General features: G+C 30.9%; 1 protein-coding gene across 3 annotated transcripts in view; it reads right to left on the reverse strand.

The window, feature by feature from the left end:
- The window catches only part of LOC123301454 (glyoxylate reductase/hydroxypyruvate reductase-like), a 77,300-nt gene that overhangs the window by 54,328 nt on the left and 1,480 nt on the right, over nucleotides 1-21,492 (reverse strand). The window contains exon 1 of one of the 3 annotated variants that reach the window (XM_044884192.1): nucleotides 15,974-16,071. The exons of 1 other annotated variant lie outside the window; for it this stretch is intronic. In XM_044884192.1, coding sequence (XP_044740127.1) covers nucleotides 15,974-16,030 — 57 coding nt within the window. In that variant the 5' untranslated portion in view covers nucleotides 16,031-16,071. Of the gene's footprint in view, nucleotides 1-6,737; nucleotides 6,761-15,973; nucleotides 16,072-21,492 lie in introns of those variants that run through there. One more of the 3 variants, XM_044884194.1, reaches the window with a different exon arrangement.

Below are 21,492 nucleotides of genomic sequence, written 5' to 3' on the forward strand. Positions count from 1 at the left end.
TATGTATGTATGTGTATCAACACTGTCTATGCATGGTATTTCAACAATTAACTTAATCAATTGTTTGTTTTCACTTGTTTATTATTAATTTTTGGTGATTTTGGTTCGTAATTTTTTATAAATTACATCCCTAAAGGTAGTTATATAGCCCAGCCACCTGGTAGATTTTGTTGACTTTTTTTTTAGCGAATGGCTCAAAATACTTTTCTAAGGGATAATTTCGTGCGTGTAATTTTGTTATGATGAATTTTTGGATCATTTTGCTGCCCGAGGTGAGTAAAAATATTTGATCATTTTTATACGTGAAGTTTGAATTGAAGAGGGGTCATATCAAAACAGTTTTCAGACAAAGTTGTACCTAGAGCACATCCGCACAATTTTACTCTTATGCCCATTTTTACCGATTTTTTTGGACCCTTTCGAGGTTAGAATTTTTTTAGATTGGCCAAACAGAGCAATTTAGCTACGCTAGCGTATTTTTCTTTGATTTTCAAAGTATTGTAGAATTTTTTCTTGATAGCTGGGAGTTGGCAAATCGGATTTAAACTCCATTTTTTTTTTTTTAAACGAGCTCGATTTTGACTACCAGGAGGCTTAATAATGTATTACAATCTGACGGAAATTATAATATTAAGTTGACATATACAAGACGCGTCCAAATACGTGTACTTACTCTTAAAATTGAATAAATAAATGTGTTATAATTGTTCATAGGCACCGGGAAGGGGTGCACTTGCATACCCAAAAACAATAACCCCCTTTTCACCATTTTAATATTATAAAATCGAGTTTGTGTGAAATAAAGCACAATAAACCAACTGTATGTCCTCTAGAGAATGCCATATTCAATTTAATGTACCGACACATAGTCTGTAACCAGCGGACGATCCAGACGCTTTTTACGATACCACTACACATTTATCAAATTATGATAAGTAGTTTAGAAGCTAAGTGGGAACAGATGAACATAGATACATACCGATCAAACACATAACCCTCGCTATTGTATAGTCGGGGTACTAAAAGAAAAAGCATTTTTAGTTTAAGTTAAGGTAGCAAGCAAAATGTTTGTTTTAACCAAGTTTTTTCTAAAAAATTATCTTTTATAAGTATCTCTACTTAGGGACCCAAAATAATTGTAAAAAAGTCAAGCACTAATCTACTCTTTACTGTTTATATAAACCAACCGAATACAGTCTTTTAATTTATTGATTATTTTTGATTTGTTAATAATTAATAAGGGCAATTTATGGTTTTTGGGATCACTGATCACGATTTCAAAATTAGAATGGGGTGTACTCCCTCCCCCTTTTGGACTAACACTACAATTTTCTGTAAATATTCAACAAAATGAACCAATAAAGAATATTCGGGGGTTTTTGGGGACGCTGACGACGATTCTGGAATCAGAATTCCGATATCCCCCTACTGAGGCAATGCGCCCCGCAGGTTCAAAACAGAAACATTATGTAAATGTTCGACTAAATGGGCCAAAAAAGTATAGGTACTCGGGAGTTTTTAGGGTCGCTGATCACCTTATATCTGTAAAGACCATTTTTGTTTAAATTGAATATGTAGGGTATTTTTGCCGTTAATTGCTATCAAAACTATTCTGTACATAGCAAAAAGTTTCAAACCAAAAATGTTCGCGCTTTTATTAAGAACTTTTTTTTTTTAAATGTACGTCTAATGTTTGCCATTTATGAATTAGAAGGAGGTTTGGAACCCGAAAACTTAGATCGAATTTAATACTTGTAATAGATGATCAGCGATTTTATTTAATACAGACTTGGGTATATTTTAAAATATTCAATCGTTCACCCCCCACTTCCACCCTCCTCCCATACCCCCTTGTGGTTTTGTAATGCACACGGCATGCTCTTTTATTTGATACCCCACCACTCGGGTATATTTGAATATATTCGATTTTTCATCCCCATTGCTGTATTGGACCATCGGGGGGCGAATTACCGCAGGAGAGGGGGAGTCCACATTTTAACTTCCAAATCGTAATCAACAACCTCAAAATCCCCCAAGTATACTTTTGTGGTCTATTTTGTTGAATATTTACAGAATATTGCGGACCAGCGGGGCGAATTATTCCTAGAGGGGGAGAGTATATCGAAATTCCGACTTCGGAATAGTGATCAGCGACCCCGAAAATTTCGGGATATGCAATTCTGGTCCATTTTGTTAAATATTTTCAAGGTTTTAAAATTTTCAAAAATCATCTCAGAAATGGATTCTAATAATTGGCTTATTTGACCTATAGGAATGGCCAAATTTTGTAGCGGCAACAAGTTAAATGTAGATTTTGTATATGGACCTTCCTGAACATTAAAAAAAAACTGGCCCTATACGTTGTGGTACATAAAAATTCTTCATTTTACACTTTTTCCATCTAAAATGATTCGTCTACAGGTTCAAAAATGGTTAGGGTATGATTTCAAACCCTAGAAATGTAAGATAATATAAAAGACTATATTATCTTACAGGAATGCAGTTGGGTACTGCAAAATGATTTTGGAGCCAGTAACAACACTTTTACCAACAGCTCCTGAAAAATTGCTTAAAACTATAAATTGTAAGAATGGATATGGTGTACGTTGTTGGTGCAAAAAATTGGAATTGCAATACACTTTAGCTTGTGACCAGTGTAATGGATAAGTTTGCCTCAATGCTGTTTCATCACAAAGCAACTCGGAGAAAGAGGGTGCATTTGACCGGGAAATTCTGGAAGGGCTGGAAACAAGCTGGATTTAGGACGAAGATGATGACAATGAAACAGATATTTTAAATACCCGGAAGATACTTTTGTTTTTTAAATATTTAAAATTAAAAATTGTAACGTTAGGCGTATGAAAGACTTTTTAAAACAAAATTTTTCGCAAATTCTATGCTCTACAATTTTCATAATAAATAACATCATTGGCGCTATTAAAACCGAGATAATCGCGAAAAACTTATTTTTGTGACATTTGACCTTGAACAACTTACGGCGTAGACACAAGATTTTATGAGATTTTTGAGATAACTTTTAGAACACCAAAATGAAGGTGTATACGAGTTTACAGCTTATTATCTCTCCTTCCGAGGTGAAGCCCCTAATATGACTACACTATTTATAAATGTGGCCGTGAGAATAAACATACACAGGATGAGTAGTGAGGAATGCACCGAGCTCCAGGAGTACCTATCTTCTACACGTGATAATAGACACTTCATAATAATATTCGATAAATCGTTTTTTAACTATTTACTTAATAGCAATTATGTATATAAATATTATCAAAGATAATAAATGAGAACTCTAGGATATTTCGAAATAAATTTCCGGACTGCACTCCGCCACCAAATTAGCAACGAGTAACATATACAATAAGAGTAATTAAGATTAGATAATTCACACTGATGATGACTACTTGGTAGTCGAAATACGTATTTATATAATATAAAAAATTGATCTAGGAAATTGGGGCAAAAATGGAGTATATTTATGATAAAACACTTTTAAATGTAAATATTTTATTATAAGAATCATTTTTTTCGACGTGTTTTTGGTACATCGATAAATTTACTGGAAGTGTCTATATCGAGATATGAATTTTTGGAAATAATACCGAGATATTCATATTTGTCCCATTCAAAAAAAGAAAATTAAACTAAAATTTGGTTTTTAAATTTTTATCACGTACAAATCACAAAAGTACTTGATTGTCTAAAAATTATTTCAAACATACAAAAATAGTTTTTTCTTCAAACGATTGTTGATTTGTTCGCGATTTTTCCATTTAAAACAATTAAAATGAAAACCAAACGATCTTGTTCACCCCCCCCCCCCAAATCGTTGTTTTTGGATATCAACAAAATACATAGAAAAACTTGAGTATAACTTATTTAAAAACAACATTGGCAATTGAAATCGTATTTGCGACAGTAGGTACTAGTCTAGTTAACAAGTTCAAATTGACGAAATATAGAAATACTACTGGTCGAAAAAAAAACTTGTGATAGCTTGTTGGATTCGAAATAATGTCTATAAAAATGTTCCAGGCACGTTTTTCAACACAGAAAAAATTGCAAAAGTTTTAAACAATTAAAGATGAAAAAAAAGTATTTCGTTTTTTGCCAATACCTATTTTATAAAATATTTAAGAAATAAAAAAAAAAAAAGATTCTTAAAGAGAAGGAAATTTCTAATAAAAAGCTCTTACTCCCGGAAGTCTATTTCCATTATTTATAATTATAATATGAACATGCAAAGCACTGAGTCGAAAAGCAGACGGAGACAAGTCTCCTCAAAAGCCAAGGGCCTTATAGGCCTGTAGTGATGTTCTATATATATATATATATATATATATATATATATCTTTGAAAATTCACTACTGGAATTGTCAACAGAGTGAGAACCACGTCTCAAAGTAGATTGACAAGGATAATAAATGTAGAGGCCTGGTCATAATACGCATGTCTTAATATGCAAAATAATATCCTGGCGCGTATTTAAAATAAGATTATACCACTTTTAAATAAAGTTAAAACAGTATATTTTAAACAAATTACCATTTTACCATTTAAAAAATTTTTTTCATAGAATTTAAACAAAATTTTTTAACAATATTACTCGTTTGAACGTTAAAACAAAATAAATTGTTAATGTGAAATATAAACACATCATTGAAGCAGCTGATTCCGGTCATACGATCATGCGCATTGAATACCAGGCCCCAAAATGGTGTTTTCTCTGTCAGCTGTTTGAATATTGTATTTTCATCTTTGTTAATCTACTCTGTGACGCCAAAATATACATACTGGTATACACTGGGCATATCTATTTAAAATATATGATCTAAGATATATATATATATATATATATATATATATATATATATATATATATATTTCAATCCGTTTTTGTATCATCTAGGGATACCAATATCACTAGTATGACAGAGTAAATGCATCAAGCAATGCATCTAAGTGAGAGGTATTATATGCATGTGTTGAGTATGTAGTTGTAAGATGCATGCACACAACAGAAGATCTGTAGTATCGTATCTGGAGTCTTACAAGTACATGCCCAAGACATGTGTATAATACCTCTCACTTAGAAGCATTGCTTAACTTATGTATTCTGTCATACTAGTGATATTGATATCCCTAGATGGTACAAAAACGTTGTATATATAACGCTGTAAATAGGTCTTTTTGCGCTATTTTTAGATTGTTGTTAATATCTTCTCAAAAAGGAGTATTTGACTAAATAATTTTTTTTAAGGCATTAAATATTAATTAAACAAGTGAAAAGAAACAATTGACTGAGTTAATTGTTGAAATACCATGCATAGTCAGTGTTGATTTCTTTATCACATAACACATACAAAAATGTATAGACAGTGTTGATGCGCAAATGTTTGTTTTTTTGACGTCACGTAAATAACAAAAGATATTCACTTTTAAATAGACACGCCCACAACTGATATTCCTATATAAATACATACTATAAAATTTGCACCTAATTAAGGCCCTCGTGGGTAAACAGTGATGTTTACAAAAAAATGTTTCAAACAAAAGTTATTTATTTTTTTATTAGGAACATTTTTTACATTTAAACTTTTGTTCTATCTCTAACGGTTTACAAAATGGGTTCTACGAACCCAAGACCCAATTGACCTATGATGCTCATTTACGAACTTGACCTCACTTTTTACGTCCTGAGTACGCTGTAAAAATTTCAGCTCGATATCTTTTTTCGTTTTTGAGTTATCGTGTCCACAGACGGACGGACGGACGGACGGACGGACGGACGGACAACCGGAAATGGACTAATTGGGTGATTTTATGAACACCTATGACAAAATTTTTTTCCTAGCATCATTATTTTTAAGCGTTACAAACTTGGAACTAAACTTAATATACTATGTATATTTCATATGCATGGTATAAAAATTTGAAAGAATTATGGTGTATTTTGAACACTTTAAAGAATTTTTTATCGTTGGAAATTTATCTTAAAGTTAATTTTCCAACAAGTAAATTCAGGAAATTTTCTCAAATTTTCGTTTTCATTGTAAACTAAAAGAAAAAAGTTTAAATAGTTAACGTGCAATTTTTTGACTTCGTGGAATCCTTCTTATATATCACATATTAACAAGATCACAAAATTTGCAAAATTTGGTAATACCTAATAATTTTTTTAACCGATTTCAAAAAAAAGGAGAAGGTTCTCAATTCGACTGTTTTTTTTGTTAATGTTTGATTCTTTTATTATATGAAAGCTGGTGCTTTCCGTGTTTTCCCATTTCAATTAAGTATGTGCGCGCGCGGTGAATGGACAAATAACTCAATATCACGCCAACCGATTTCGATGATTTTTTTATTGAAAAATTAGTTAGTGTACTTCAGATTCATTAAAAATCATAAAATAAAAAAACTTTTAACAAAAAAATTCAAAAAACAAAAATTCCAAAACAAATAAATATGCACTAAAAGTAAAAAAATAACGATAATATAATCGGTTTGTTTGTTTACGTTAGCAAAAATGCATAAACGAAATACCTTTTTTCTCATCTTTAATTGTTTTGAAATTTTCTTGTGTTGAAAACAGCTTTTAGAACATTTATTTTTTAAACAATTAGATAACTTAATTGTTATGAAATATGATTTAGGAAAAAAATGCACACTACTATAAACAAAATAATATCATATAAGCGAAAGAAAAATCGGTATTTCCTTACCCCTAGAACAATTGTTGGTAAAAACAATATAAAATTTACATAAATTACTTTTGTAAACATTTTTTAATATTTTTTGTGAACACAACTTTTTTTGTAATGATACCAATTATAATAGGATCAATATTAAAATTATCTTGATCAATTGGAAAGTCCTCTTACTAGTAATATCACTAAAGTAGTTCACCTCTCTTTTTTCTAAGAAGGGTAAAATATAAACATATTTAGTACATGCGCTGGATGGAATTGAGTGTGCAAAATATGAGGACCACATTTTTTCAATTGATTCTTGTCCAAAAAAGCTTATAGATTAATATTCCAAATGTTGCCAGAAACCCTATTGGTCATCTTTTTGTATAGTAAAGCATTTAAGTAAAGCTACCTTATTTTTTTTAGGTTATTTCACGTAAAAAAGCTGTTTTTTTCGTAAAGTTGACCGTTTTTAAGTTATTGATAGTTTAACTTTTGGAAAACTTCAAAAAGGTTATTTTCAACACTGAAAAACAATGCTAAAAAATTAAATTTTTGAGCTGATCAAAATCCTTTATTGGCTTTACATATTAAAAATCGGTGTGAGAGACCATTTCTGCCACGATAAGAACTGTCACATCAAATTTTGCTGAAAATATATAAAATTAGCAATAAAATGGTATCTTAAAAATTAATTTCCATGAAAGTGCAAAATACTTGTAATTACTAAAAATATAAAAAATATTTCTGCCAGGATAAACCCTGGCACAGATAGTCCATATTGTATTTACCTATCATTTAATAGCATTGATTCATAAGCGAAATTTCGAAATCCGTGTAAATGCAGTTTTACTATCACGAACTCCCCCCTTATTATAATTCTTATTAATAACAATATGTAATACTGAATTTATAACAATTTCTCTGTCTTAGGTTAGGTTAGGTTAGAGTGGCTGTCCTGGGGTGGGACTCACTTAGACCATAGAGTCCGTTGTGATACCGTAAAAGGGTTGGCCCATCCACGGCCACTAATCCATGAAAACTTTGGAGCTGTTTAAGAACAGCAGGAGAGCTTTGACATTGTCTGAGAAGATGAGACATTGTCTCCTCTGTCACTGTCCAGCTCTTGCCATGAGGAGATGGACTTACTTAAGCCAGCCTCTCTTTGACGACCTCTCTGACCTAAAGTCCGTCGGCGTCAAAGCTCTCCTGCTGTTCTTAAACAGCTCCAAAGTTTTCATGGATTAGTGGCCGTGGATGGGCCAACCCTTTTACGGTATCACAACGGACTCTATGGTCTAAGTGAGTCCCACCTCAGGACAGCCACTCTAACCTAACCTAACCTAACCTAAGACAGAGAAATTAAATATTTCAGTATTACATATTGTTATTAATAAGAATTATAATAAGCGGGGAGTTCGTGATGGTAAAACTGCACTTACACGGATTTCGAAATTTCGCCTGCCAGGCCCAGGCGTTCAGCGTGCCTGCGGCCCAACCAGTGTCCTGTCTCTTTATTATTAATTGGAACTAAATATCTTTTTAAAAATTGAAAAATGAGCCTCTAGAATGAAGTAACCTGTAATTACTCTTCAGAAGTTTATTAAAGGATGTTCAAACATTATTTTAGGGTTTTGATAAGCTCAAAAATTTAATTTTTAAGCACTTTTTTCAGATTAGAAAATGACTTTTTTGGAGTTTTTAAATGTTAAACAGTCCAAAACGGTGAACTTAACGCGAAAAAATCACAAGGGGCTTTTGGCGTTAAATACTTTTACTTGGTTTTAAAATGGCCTTTAACTGTTATCTGTGAAGGGAGTGGGGTATACAAAAATTTGACCAAGAGGGTTTCTGATAACATCCGGAATATTAGTCTATAAGCTTTTCTGAACAAAAATCAATTGAAAAAATGCAGTCCTCATATTTTGCAGACTCAACTTCATCCAGCGCATGTATTAAATATTGTTTTTTATTTATGTATATGTCGCAGTCAACTAGCTTGATTAGCTGTTCAATTAACATCGTAGCATTTTTACTAAACGGTGCCGTTCAACTAACGGTCTGAACGACATTTAGCCATTCAATCAAACAGCGACAATACTCCAGTTAACGACGCTTGAACCTCTAAATTCTTTTTTATAGCTCCGATTGACCTGCTTTGGGATTAAGCTTTGTTCATCCTCTAGTTCAAAAGTTTTATGGTGACTAGTGATGTTTTTGCACAGGGGTTAGTAACCACCCCTTCGAATATATGTTGAAAATGCAACGGAAATCGATAGACCGATGAAATCTAAGCAAAAAATGTCATTCAAGTATATTTCGAAAAGTCAATACTTTCCGATGTTGATATTGGCGATTGAAATTCGGAATATTTAACGGTAAATAACTGAAAAATTAGACATTTTTTGAAAAAAGTTTATCATACACTTTTTAAAGTACTATAAAAAAATCTTGAAAATGAAAAAAATTTCAAGGCTTTTGCACGAAAATTAACGGAGTTATAATGAAAATAATGTTTCTCGTACCTTTTTTATGTTTTATTCAACACAAAAACTGGTGAATTTACTACAGGAACGAAAATTAATGCTTGTCACTTTCCAATTTACTTTATTTAGATGCTGGCAACATGCTCAAAAAATTCTAATAGATATATAGTTTTCGAAATATTGGAATTTAAATGCAAAAAAAAGTTTCGAAAAAAAACAAAAAAATTGTCTTTATCGTTAAATAACTCGAAAAATAATAAAGTTACAAAAAAAAGTTTAGAAGAAAAATTTAGGTCTTTTTCCGCAGAATATTTTACTTTACAAACTTTTTCTTGTAACTTTATTATTTTTCGAGTTATTTAATGATAGGTTAGGTTAGGTTAGAGTGGCTGTCCTGGGGTGGGACACACTTAGACCATAGGGTATTTAATGATAAAAGCATTTTATTTTTTCGAAAATTTGTTTTGCATATAAATTCCAATATTTCCAAAAATATATATCCGAAACGCCAAGAAATTTTTGAGCATATTGTCAGTACCTAAATTTAGTAAATTTCCCTAGGTAAATTCATCATAGGTTTTTGTGCTGAATAAAACATAAAAAAAGGGTACGAAAAGTTTATAGTAGGTACTTTTAAAAGTGTACGATTTCACAGCAAGAGTTGCAGTACTCATCCACAAACAAACTAATAATATTTTAATTACTTACATGTGTACTTTGTTATTAAGTTACGCTATTTGATCTCATGATTACCAAATAACAATATGTTTGATATATTATAAATTATCTTCATAAACAATTTATAACGTCAGATATTTCATATTTTTTTGTCAGTTTTTGCCTATTGTATGAATGGCCTAAGCATCAACGAACTTAGTTAATTAAATGAATGTATTAGACGCTACGGCTGGATATCATTCAGGTTGCTAGTTGCACAGCGCCGTTTAGTAAAAAGATTAGATTACTAATTGAACTGCTAATTAAGCTAAGTGGCTGCGACATATACCAGTACTGACATTGTATGCCTTAAGGCTTTTTTATATAAATTTTTGTTACACAAGATTACACTTAACCGGTTTTAAGAGATCAAAACTACGGAAACGTATACATATAATTAATCATATTGTGCCTAAAAGTGTTAATTTGGAAAAAAATAATTTTGAATATTAAAAAAGTTCAAAGAACTTTTTGTTTGTATGTTTTTGATAGAAACATATCGTTTTGATCTTTATAATATTTAATACAGCCGCTGAGCAGGTATTCGTGGCCGATAGAGGTCCACGAAAACGACCTATGGTTTTCTGTGTATTTTTTTCTGCTGCTTTACTCACGCTAGGCAATATTTTTTTTAACTATGAAAACGGATAATATTATTCGCTAAAATTAGCCCTTCGAAAGTTATTCAAAAATTGCGAGAGAAAATCGGGAAAATAGCACTTTTTTAGACATTTTTGCTTATATCTGGGGCTCTAATAAAAATAAGAAACTCTACGTCATCTTCGGATTTCCTTAAAAGCAAATATAAAATCTAAACGGTAAGAGACATTAATTTTTGACATATTTTTAAGTCGCATTTCCTCCGAACTAACGTTTTTCGAAAAAGTGCTTTAAACAGAAATTGTTCGTTTTTTTATGAGAATCAACTTTATAATTTAAAATGTTATTCGATCTCTTATCATCTAAATTAGCTATTAAAGAAACCCGAAGAACTAGGTCATGATGCCAGAATATGATGTCCTCAATCCAACTCTGCCCCATTTTTACCATGTATATATGAAATATACATAGTATATTAAGTTTAGTCCCAAGTTTGTAACGCTTAAAAATAATGATGCTAGGAAAAAAATTTTGTCATAGGTGTTCATAAAATCACCTAATTAGTCCATTTCCGGTTGTCCGTCCTTCCGTCCGTTCGTCCGTCCGTCCGTCTGTGGACACGATAACTCCAAAACGAAAAAAGATATCGAGCTGAAATTCTTACAGCGTACTCAGGACGTAAAAGTTCGTAAATGAGCATCATAGGTCAATTGGGTCTTGGGTCCGTAGGACCCATCTTGTAAACCGTTAGAGATAGAACAAAAGTTTAAATGTAAAAAATGTTTCTTATCAAAAATTAAACAACTTTTGTTTGAAATATTTTTTCGTAAACATCACTGTTTACCCGTGAGGGCGCAAATTAGGCGGAAATTTTATAATATGTACTATATTTGATTACCAGTTATGTATGTGTCACATGTTTGTATGTGTAATGTGATAAAGAAATCAACAGAGACTATACATGGTATTTCAACAATTAACTCAGTCAATTGTTTGCTTTCACTTGTTTTTAAGTTATTTTTTGATTGGTTAACTACAAAACGAGATAATTAGGTATTAGACTAAAGTGGCCCATTCTGTATATTTCATATACAGTGCTTTTTTAACTTGATATTTGGAAAAAATGTTTGAAAGAAATTTGAAAACACACAATTTTATTTTTCAGACCAAAGTTCTCTCTTTTCTACAAAATAATGTAGGGTTCAATTTAAAAAGATGAAGTTGACCATTCCTAAACCTAGAATCTATCCATCTAAAAATAAACATGCAATTGGAAATTATCAGGGCTTTCAAATGATCAAACTTTTGTTTGGAACAATTTTTAGTACTTTTTTTAAGTATTTTTGAAAATGTCAAATATAAGAAATAGCATAATTTACAAATAATAGCTAGCAGAGTAAAATTTTTTTATTAGGTATACAGGAAATAAAATCGATAAGAACGACACTTAATATATAGAAAAAAAATTGATGAGACACGTCTAAACTTTTTTTACGTCAGAAATTTAAAGAGGCCAGTTTATTGACTATTTTTGTATAAAAAAAAAGCGTTGAATACGGTGGTGATAAAAAAAATTCTTGGGCTTTATTGTTAGAAATTATGATGTTTTTTGACTTTTCCAAAACTTTAGATTTTAACAAAATACGTCGTTTGGGTAATTTTATCTTTGACCGTTAAATTGTTATAAACAAAGGGTCAAAAATTAACAATTTCTTTCTGATTTTTTTTTTTTTTTTTTTGCTCAACGACCTTTTGTTGAGCAAAATATTTTATTTCGGTCAAAATATTATGTTTTGTTCATAGAATACACAGTCTTTATACCATGTATATATAAAATATACATAGTATATTAAGTTTAGTCCCAAGTTTGTAACGCTTAAAAATATTGATGCTACCAACAAAATTTTGGTATAGGTGTTCATTGAATCATCTAATTAGTTCATTTACGGTTGTCCTTCTGTCAACTCGATAACTCGAAAATGAAAAAGATATCAAGCTGAAATTTTTACAGCTCACTCAGGACGAAAAAAGTGAGATCGAGTTCGTAAATGAGCAACATGGGTCAATTGGGTCTTGATATATCGGGTTAAAATAGAATAAAAGTTTAAATGTAAAATGTTCCTTATAAAAAAATAAACAACTTTTGAAAACATCACTGTTTACCCGTGAGAGCGCAAATTATACGCAAATTGTATAGGTACTATTTATTATAGGAGAATGTCAGTTATATATGTGTGACATGTTTGTATGTGTAATGTGTAATGTGAGTAATCAACACTGTCTATACATGGTATTTCAACAATTAACTCAGTCAATTGTTTGTTTTCACTTGTTTTATATAAAATTAGTCAATAAACTAGTCTCTTTAAATTTCGAAGGGAAATGGCTTATTTTAACTTCAAAACACAACCAGCCCCTAAAAAAGTGCTAGACAGTACCGGATCCATCCATATGGGCGTGATGGGCATGCCCATCACCTAAATAGACTTATGATTTAATAAAATTTAAAAAAAAGAACAATGAATCGCTTTAAATAGTTAGTCTATTGTTCCTAATTTCATACTAAAATCCCATCTGATAATTATTGGAGGGAACCAATAATCGAAAAAAAAATCCTAGCGGAATCGGTAGAAGTTTAATTTCGGAAATCAATTGACATACCCCCATATTCGATTCCGTTATCAATGAAACAAATGTTGGATATCGATAAACAAATACTTGAATATCGATATCCAGACAGTGAAAAAAAGGGTTCAGATGTATTAATGATAGTGAATCAACTATTATAAATGAATACATACTCTGGATGAGCAAATGGAAAACAGAATATGTGAAAATAATTCCGCCATACCAGAATCGCTCATCTCATTGAAGCATATGCGACCTATATTTACAGCGTAGGTACCGCAGACAGATCGTTTTCTACATTTTACGGGTAAAATCTTGGTTGCATGCCTTAATGGGACTGGAAAGATTATTCGGGCTTGCTTTCCTAAACATCTGGAAATCGATGATATTATCAACGCTTTCGCGAAAAAAACAAAAGCTTGAATTTGTTATTTCCGTAAAGAACCTAAATAAAATTATTTAATGTAAAATGTATGTATACTAGCGTTTAATTTAATTTGAAGTTGTAAAAATTTCATCAAAATTGGTTCAGTATAGTTTAGAGTTTAAATGTGACACTGTGATCTATAAACAAACGCAGATTTACTTTTGTAATTTTTGTGAGCGAACAAACTAACATTTTACAGGTTTATTAATTTACAAATACACTGTACAAAATCTTCAGGGCGTCATATATTTGGTAAACATCTCCTTAGGAATTAGAAAAGTTACTGTGCTGTGCCGTGCCCATCACCTTTTTGAGGGCTGGATCCGCGCTTGTGGTTTAATATTGCCACAACCACTGGGGTGGTTTGATCTTAACTTTATAATCCAATATCCAATACTTTAATAGTATGAAACACTGAGGGTGCAATAGGCCAAAACATTGAACGTTGCTTCAAATCAGATATTTGTGTTTCTTTGATATGTTGTTTGTAATGCAAAGGGAATGTTAAATCCAAGTTTTAGACCTCGGCAGCCGACCGGGTCATACCGAAAAATAAAAAAAAACTCGAAAATTTGCAACTCACTTCAGTTTTTGTCGATTTTGACCTAGAAGAACTGCAACCATTTGAGATTAAGTCGCTTTTTATAGGACCGATAGTTTTGGAGATACAGCTTTTCAAAGTTTGTCTATTTTTTCAAGTTATGGTTTTTCAAAAAATTTCATCAAACCCTTAGAGATAGAAAAAAAAGCTTAAATGTAAAAAGTGTTCCTTATAAAAAAATAAACAACTTTTGTTTAAAACATATTTCGTAAACATCACTGTTTAGCTACTCGCGAAGGCGCAAGTTAGAACAAAATATATAGTGTGTCCCCGGATAGAGGTAACTATACTTGTAAATTTCCTTATTTTGCATTTTAAGAAAAAAGTCATTCTTCCTAAGAAGTTTTGCTTATTCTGAAACCTATGTAGGTATATTTAAAACTTCTTAATAATGTACAGGGTAGCCAAGAATTTGGAATCACTATTTTTGGTAAACTACCCTTCTTTTTTATAAGTTGGCGAAATGTGACTAAGAAAAATTACTCGCAATAAAAATTATGACTCTATACAAAATATCAAGTAGATACGTGTACTTTAATTATAGCATCATATTTGATTTGAACAAAAGCTCTAAAACGTAAGAAAGAAAATAATAGTAAATCAATTAACATGTACTATCCGAGAGTGTATTTTTTTGTGGACTAGTTTAGAAAATTAAAAAGAAAATTTATTTTCTCGGATAAACATTCACTAAGAATGGAATTGTCAAAGTTAGGAAAATCTTCTTGATATTTTGTACAGAGTCATAATTGTTAATTTCAAGTAACATTTTGTCAACTTTTAAAACGAAGGGTAGTTTACCCAAAAAAAAAAAATAGTGATACCAAATTTTTGGCTACCCTGTACATTATTATGAAGTTTTAAATATTCCTACATACTTTTCAGAATAAGCAAAACTTCTTATAAAGAATGACTTTTTTTCTTAAAATGCAAAATAAGAAAATTTACAAGTATAGTTACCTCTATCCGGGGTCACACTGTATAAAGGGTTTCTTAGAAAATTATTAGTATATTAAACAAAAACAAACAATTGACTGAGTTAATTGTTGAAATAACCTGTATATGAAAGTGTTTAATGTCCGTGCTTGTATTATTTTTTTTATAAATTAGAAGATCCCTGGTGGAAAAAATATTTGAAGAAAGAATCTTAATAAGTCTTAGAAAACTCTAAAAAAGTCTTACGGAGTCTGAATAACTCTAAATTGCTCAACGTTTTTGGACTAGCCTGAATAACTCTGAATCAGACTAGTCCAAAAACGTTGAGAAATTCAAAGTTCCGAAGACTTTTTCAGAGTTTCTAAGATTTTTTCAGAGTTTTCTGAGACTTATTAAGACTTCAAATATGACCAGGGAATTTAAAAAAAAAAAAAAAAAAAAAATTTATTTGGTTTTCGAAAATTTTCCACAGTAATTTCTAGAATATTTTTCCTTTTTCCAAAATGTTTCACAAGATCACTATTTGAAGCAACCTGCAAATTTTCAACTAGGTCTCAAATTGATGTAAAGAATTAACCTTCTTTAAAAATGAATACCATAATTTTTTATGAAAAACCAGTCCTTCCAGGTCAAAATCCATAAAAACTGAAATAAGGTAAAAATTTCGAGGTTTTTTTTATTTTTCGGTATAACCCGAGTATACTTCGGTATACTGCCGAGGTCGAAAACTTAGATTTAACATTGCCTTTACATTGCAAACCAAATATCAAAAAACAAAATAAATAAAATACCCAATTTGATGCAGCGTTGAATTATACAAGTGCAATTTGCATTTGTTCATTTTTAGATATTTAAAATCCACTTTTCCTCTTACCATAAAATTGATTAGAAGCCATATTAAACAAATCAAATGCAATTTTGTATTCAACATTTTTATATAATTCACAAATATGATTAGAAATTAACATTAGACTAATTTATCTTTTAAATAAGTAAATTAACTAAATATACCAAATTTTTAATCTGATGCCCTACCATGAAAGGCCATATTATCAATTTTTTTTTACGTTTTGTAAACTTTTAGTCATCTACTAGCCGTTAACCGTCTGTCTCGGTGGACAATTCCAACTTTATACAAAAATATCACCACTCAAAATTACTCGTATGTCTGAAAAATCGTGAGTGGTTTCATTTCAGAGTAACTTACAACTTTTTCATTTACGAAAACTTTGGGAATATGGGTAATATTTTGGAAGCCGAAATTTTATATCAGAAATATTGATGATACGAGCAAAATTTTGGTATAGGTGTTCATAAAATCACCTAGTTAGTCCATTTCGGTTTGTCCGTCCGTCCATCTGTCAGCAAGATAACTCAAAAACAAGAAGAGATATTAAGCTGAAATTAAAGCGTGTCCACGGGGTAAAAAGTGAGTTTGCCTTCGAAAATGAGCAACATAGCTCAATTGAATCTTGGTACTCTGAACATTTTAGTACTCTGAAAAACGTGATAGAATCTTATCTAAGAGCGAGAGGGTAATTCGAGAAATATTATGTACCTACGCTTACAAGGCGATAGAGAGAGTGCCCAAAAATTGCCAAAAACATCCTTACGATATTAATGAATGGTTCCTAAAATATTACCTAAACACAAGATTGCTGAAGTCGGTCAGAAGGACTTCAAACAGACGCACCAACAATTATTTATTATATAAAGATACATAAATAAATGATTATCCCGATCACAATATAGTTACAATACTTAAAAAAATATGATAGGTATCTAATAGACCACAAGCCCATGCTTGTGGTTTTGCGGGATAGTTTTCCAGGAGTTTTGAAAATGAGTGATTTTATAGATGTTGAGGTGCTTTTTTCGAATTTCCACTTTGCTACCTCGAAAGGCAATTTTTGGACGATATTTACTTTCCGAGTTATTTTACGAAGAAAAATCTAAATATAAAATTAAACTAAAAGAAATTTCCTACAATTAATGTCCATCCATTTTTTTAATAAATTAAAAAGTTTCGGCGTACGAGCGCCGCAAAGTGTCACCTCCCCTTCTAGAGGGTAGAAAAATACATGTTGAAAATATGGGAATCGATAGAGTGATGAAATCTAAGCAAAAAGTGTCATTTAAGTATATTTCGAAAAGTCAATACTTTCCGAGTTATTGACGATTTAAATTCGGAGTACCATTTTTTAATATTTTATTCAGCACAAGAACTATTAAATTTACCACGGGAACTAAAATTTAAGCTTGCCAGGTTCCAATTTACTTTATTAACGTACTGACAATATGCTCAAAAAATTCTAGCAGTTTCGAACATATATTTTTTGAAATATTGGAATATAACTACCAAAAAAAAAACAAAAAAAAACAAAAAAACAAATGTCTTTATCGTTAAATAACTCGAAAAATAAATAAAGTTGCAAAAAAAATTTGGGAAATAAAATATTCTGCGGAAAAAGAACTAAATTTTTCTAAACGTTTTTTATAACTTTATTATTTTTCGAGTTATTTAACGATAAAGATAATTTTTTCGCAGTTTTCTTAATTTTTTTTTTTTTTTTTTTGCATTTTAATTTCAATATTTTTAAAACTCTGTATCCGAAACTATTAAAACTTTTTGAGCATGTTGTCAGTACCTAAATAAAGTAAATTGGAAAGCAGCAAGGATTAATTTTAGTTCCCGTGGTAAATTAATCATTTTTTGTGCTGGGTAAAACATAAAAAAAGGTACGATAAACCATCTTTTCATTAAAATTCCGTTAATTTTCGTGCAAATGACTTGAAACTTTGTTCATTTCCAAAGTTTTTTTATACTGCTTTTAAGTGTATGATATACTTTTTCCAAAAAACGTCATATTTTTCAGTTATTTTACGTTAAATACTCGAATCAAAATATATAATTTTTCACTTAACGATGTTCCAGCATGGTATTTGCAGTTTCTATGTTAAAGCAATGGTACAATTTTTTTTTCGACAGAATTTAACGAAAAATTAAATTTAAGAATTTAATAATGCTTACTATTAATTCCCAAAGTTTCAGAAATTTTGACCGTTTAAAATGGGAAATAATTATGCCAACGTCCCAATTTCGATCAATTTACGTCAAAATTAATATCTCGAAAGTGAAAATTAATTTCTAAATTTTTTTTTTAGAATTTTATTGTATAAACATTTTTTTCTACTTTTTCTTCAATATATAATAATATCATAAAAAATAGTTAGAGAGACCGGACATTTTACATGCTTTAAATGGGACATGACCCTCAAAATCGCGAACTTTGTCTTTAAATATCTCGCGATCTAAACGGTCAAAAATTATGAAATTTTAGGAATTCATAAATAAAGCTATTATAAACACGAGAAAAAAAATTCGGCCAAATCTGTCGAAAAGTGATTTCATGCTGGTACTACCTTAATCTAATCTATAAACTGTAGGAAATTTTCGTATATGTTTAATTTTTTCGTATATATTTTCTCGTAAAATGATTCAAAAAGGAGATATTGTCAAAAAACTGCTTTTCGACGCCATTTGCCCAATATAGCGGCGCAAGCGTCAAGCATACAACGTAGCAAAGTGAAAATTCGAAAAGAGCACCTCAAAATCTATAAAATCGCGCGCATTTTCAAAATTCGTAGAAAACTTTCCAGATGACTATACTACGTCTTATTCGCTTGCTTCGATGAAATTTTGACTAAACCAAAAGGAGTGCTTGAACCCTCTTCCCTTACTCCTTAGACACAAAAAAGGTTTTGGTGTGCCTTCGATCTGCGATATTAGATCTCGCAATAGGTCCTAAGGTTTAATCCACTAGATGGGAGTCAAGCATAGTCAATCTCATATTTCGAAAGCCAATATATATACGAACCACTAAAGGTATACGGTATAAATATATACGATATCTATACATTTGATGCTTACACCCATAAAGAGAGAACAAGGCAGTCTACGGATTGATTTCGACCTATCTTGGACCTGGTCTCAGAGCTCGCCACGTTCCAAAAATTATATTGATACTCAGATTTCCATCCCTACCCTGGTGGAAAAAATATTTGAAGAAAGAATAAGAAATTCTGAAAAAGTCTTAGGAACTTTGAATTTCTCAACGTTTTCGGACTAGTCTAATTCAGAGTTATTCAGAGTTCTTAATACTTTTTTAAAGTTTCTAAGACTTTTTCAGAGTTTCCTAAGACTTATTAAGACTTATTCTTTTTATACCATGCATATATGAAATATACATAGTATATTAAGTTTAGTCCCAAGTTTGTAACGCTTAAAAATAATGATGCTAGGAAAAAAATTTTGTCATAGCTGTTCATAAAATCACCTAATTAGTCCATTTCCGGCTGTCCGTCCGTCCGTCCGTCCGTCTGTGGACACGATAACTCAAAAACGAAAAAAGATATCGAGCTGATATATGAAACGAAAAAAGATTACAGCGTACTCAGGACGTAAAAAGTGAGGTCAAGTTCGTAAATGAGCATCATAGGCCAATTGGGTCTTGGGTCCGTAGGACCCATCTTGTAAACCGTTAGAGATAGAACAAAAGTTTAAATGTAAAAAATGTTTCTTATAAAAAAATAAAAAACTTTTGTTTGAAACATTTTTTTGTAAACATCACTGTTTACTCACGAGGGCGTTAATTAGGTGCAAATTTTATCGTATGTATTAATATAGGTATATATCTTTTGTTATTTACGTGACGTCATAAAAACAAACGATTGCGCATCAACACTGTCTATACATTTTTGTATGTGCTATGTGATAAAGAAATCAACACTGACTATGCATGGTATTTCAACAATTAACTCAGTCAATTGTTTCTTTTCACTTGTTTCAAATATTTTTTCCACCAGGGTAAAGCAGCATATATAAGTTAATTGTGGCGACTGTAACGTCTCAGATGACATTTTTCATTTATGTCATGGAACTCCAACCGAAAGTTTTACCGTACAACATGCGCCGTCGATCGACTTTCAAATGTTTTTAGTTTTTATCAACTGTGCTAAATTGTTGAAAAATTAAAAAATAATTATTAATTAAAATCAATGGCTTAAAACAATCCAAATAATTCAAATATCAATCGAAACATCGAACCATTGGTTAATCAATTTAACAATATTTTGAGGAATAATCATAATCAGTAGAACTTTATTGTAAAATTAAAATATAACAAGTGAAAACAAACAATTGACTGAGTTAATTGTTGAAATACCATGTATAGGCAGTGTTGATAACTCTGTCACATTTCACATACATACATATCTGACATATTTAACTGATATTCTCATATAATGCGCAAGTGTTGATGCGCAATAGTTTGTTTTTTTTGACGTCACGTAAATAACAAAAGATATTCACTTTGATATTCCTATATTAATACATACTATAAAATTTGTACCTAATTAACGCCCTCGTGGGTAAACAGTGATGTTCACAAAAAAATGTTTCAAACAAAAGTTGTTTATTTTTTTGTAAGGAACATTTTTTACATTTAAACTTTTATTCTATCTCTAACGGTTTACAAGATGGGTACTACGGACCCATGACCCAATTGACCCATGTTGCTCATTTACGAACTTGACCTCACTTTTTACGTCCTAAGCACGCTGTAAAAATTTCAGCTTGATATCTCTTTTCGTTTTTGAGTAATCGTGACCACAGACGGACGGGCGGACGGACGGACGGACAACCGGAAATGGATTAATTAGGTGATTTTATGAACACCTATACCAATTTTTTTTTTGTAGCATCAATATTTTTAGGCGTTACAAACTTGGGACTAAACTTATAATACTATGTATATTTCATATATACATGGTATAAAAATCAAGCCTAACACTATTGGTATGTGTCACCGGACATGGTGCGCTGACTGGTGGTCACATTATAAACTAGCGCTAGGGTGACAGCTGGTAGTTAGCCATACATAAGAATAAGGCAAATTTTTATGCTATCAAATTTTGTTTATTTATAATTCGTCTATTAATAATAAAAAGAATGTACATCAGTGAAAATTAACACTTAACTATGGCCTCTGATTTATTAAATAATTGTGGAGCTAGATTTTCCCCAAAATAACAAAAAGTAGAAGAAAATACTGCTGTGTTAAAAATATTTATGCCATACACTTGTGCTGATAACGTAGATTCTAAATCCTTGGAAAAGATTAATTCTTTAATTTCCTTCCGTACATCATCCGAAAACTCTTTCTCATTCTTCTTGATCTGATAGCATTTATGATGAGACAATGGATTGGCATCGTACTGTTCTAAACAAGCTTTTTGCGGAGCATTCCAAAAACATTTGTTGTCTGTACATGATGAAATCTTCATGTGTGATATATCATGACTATAAATGAAAAATATAATTTGATAAGATAT

The sequence above is a fragment of the Chrysoperla carnea genome, chromosome 5 (genome assembly GCF_905475395.1).
Source record: "Chrysoperla carnea chromosome 5, inChrCarn1.1, whole genome shotgun sequence".
In the NCBI taxonomy this organism is placed as follows: domain Eukaryota; kingdom Metazoa; phylum Arthropoda; class Insecta; order Neuroptera; family Chrysopidae; genus Chrysoperla; species Chrysoperla carnea.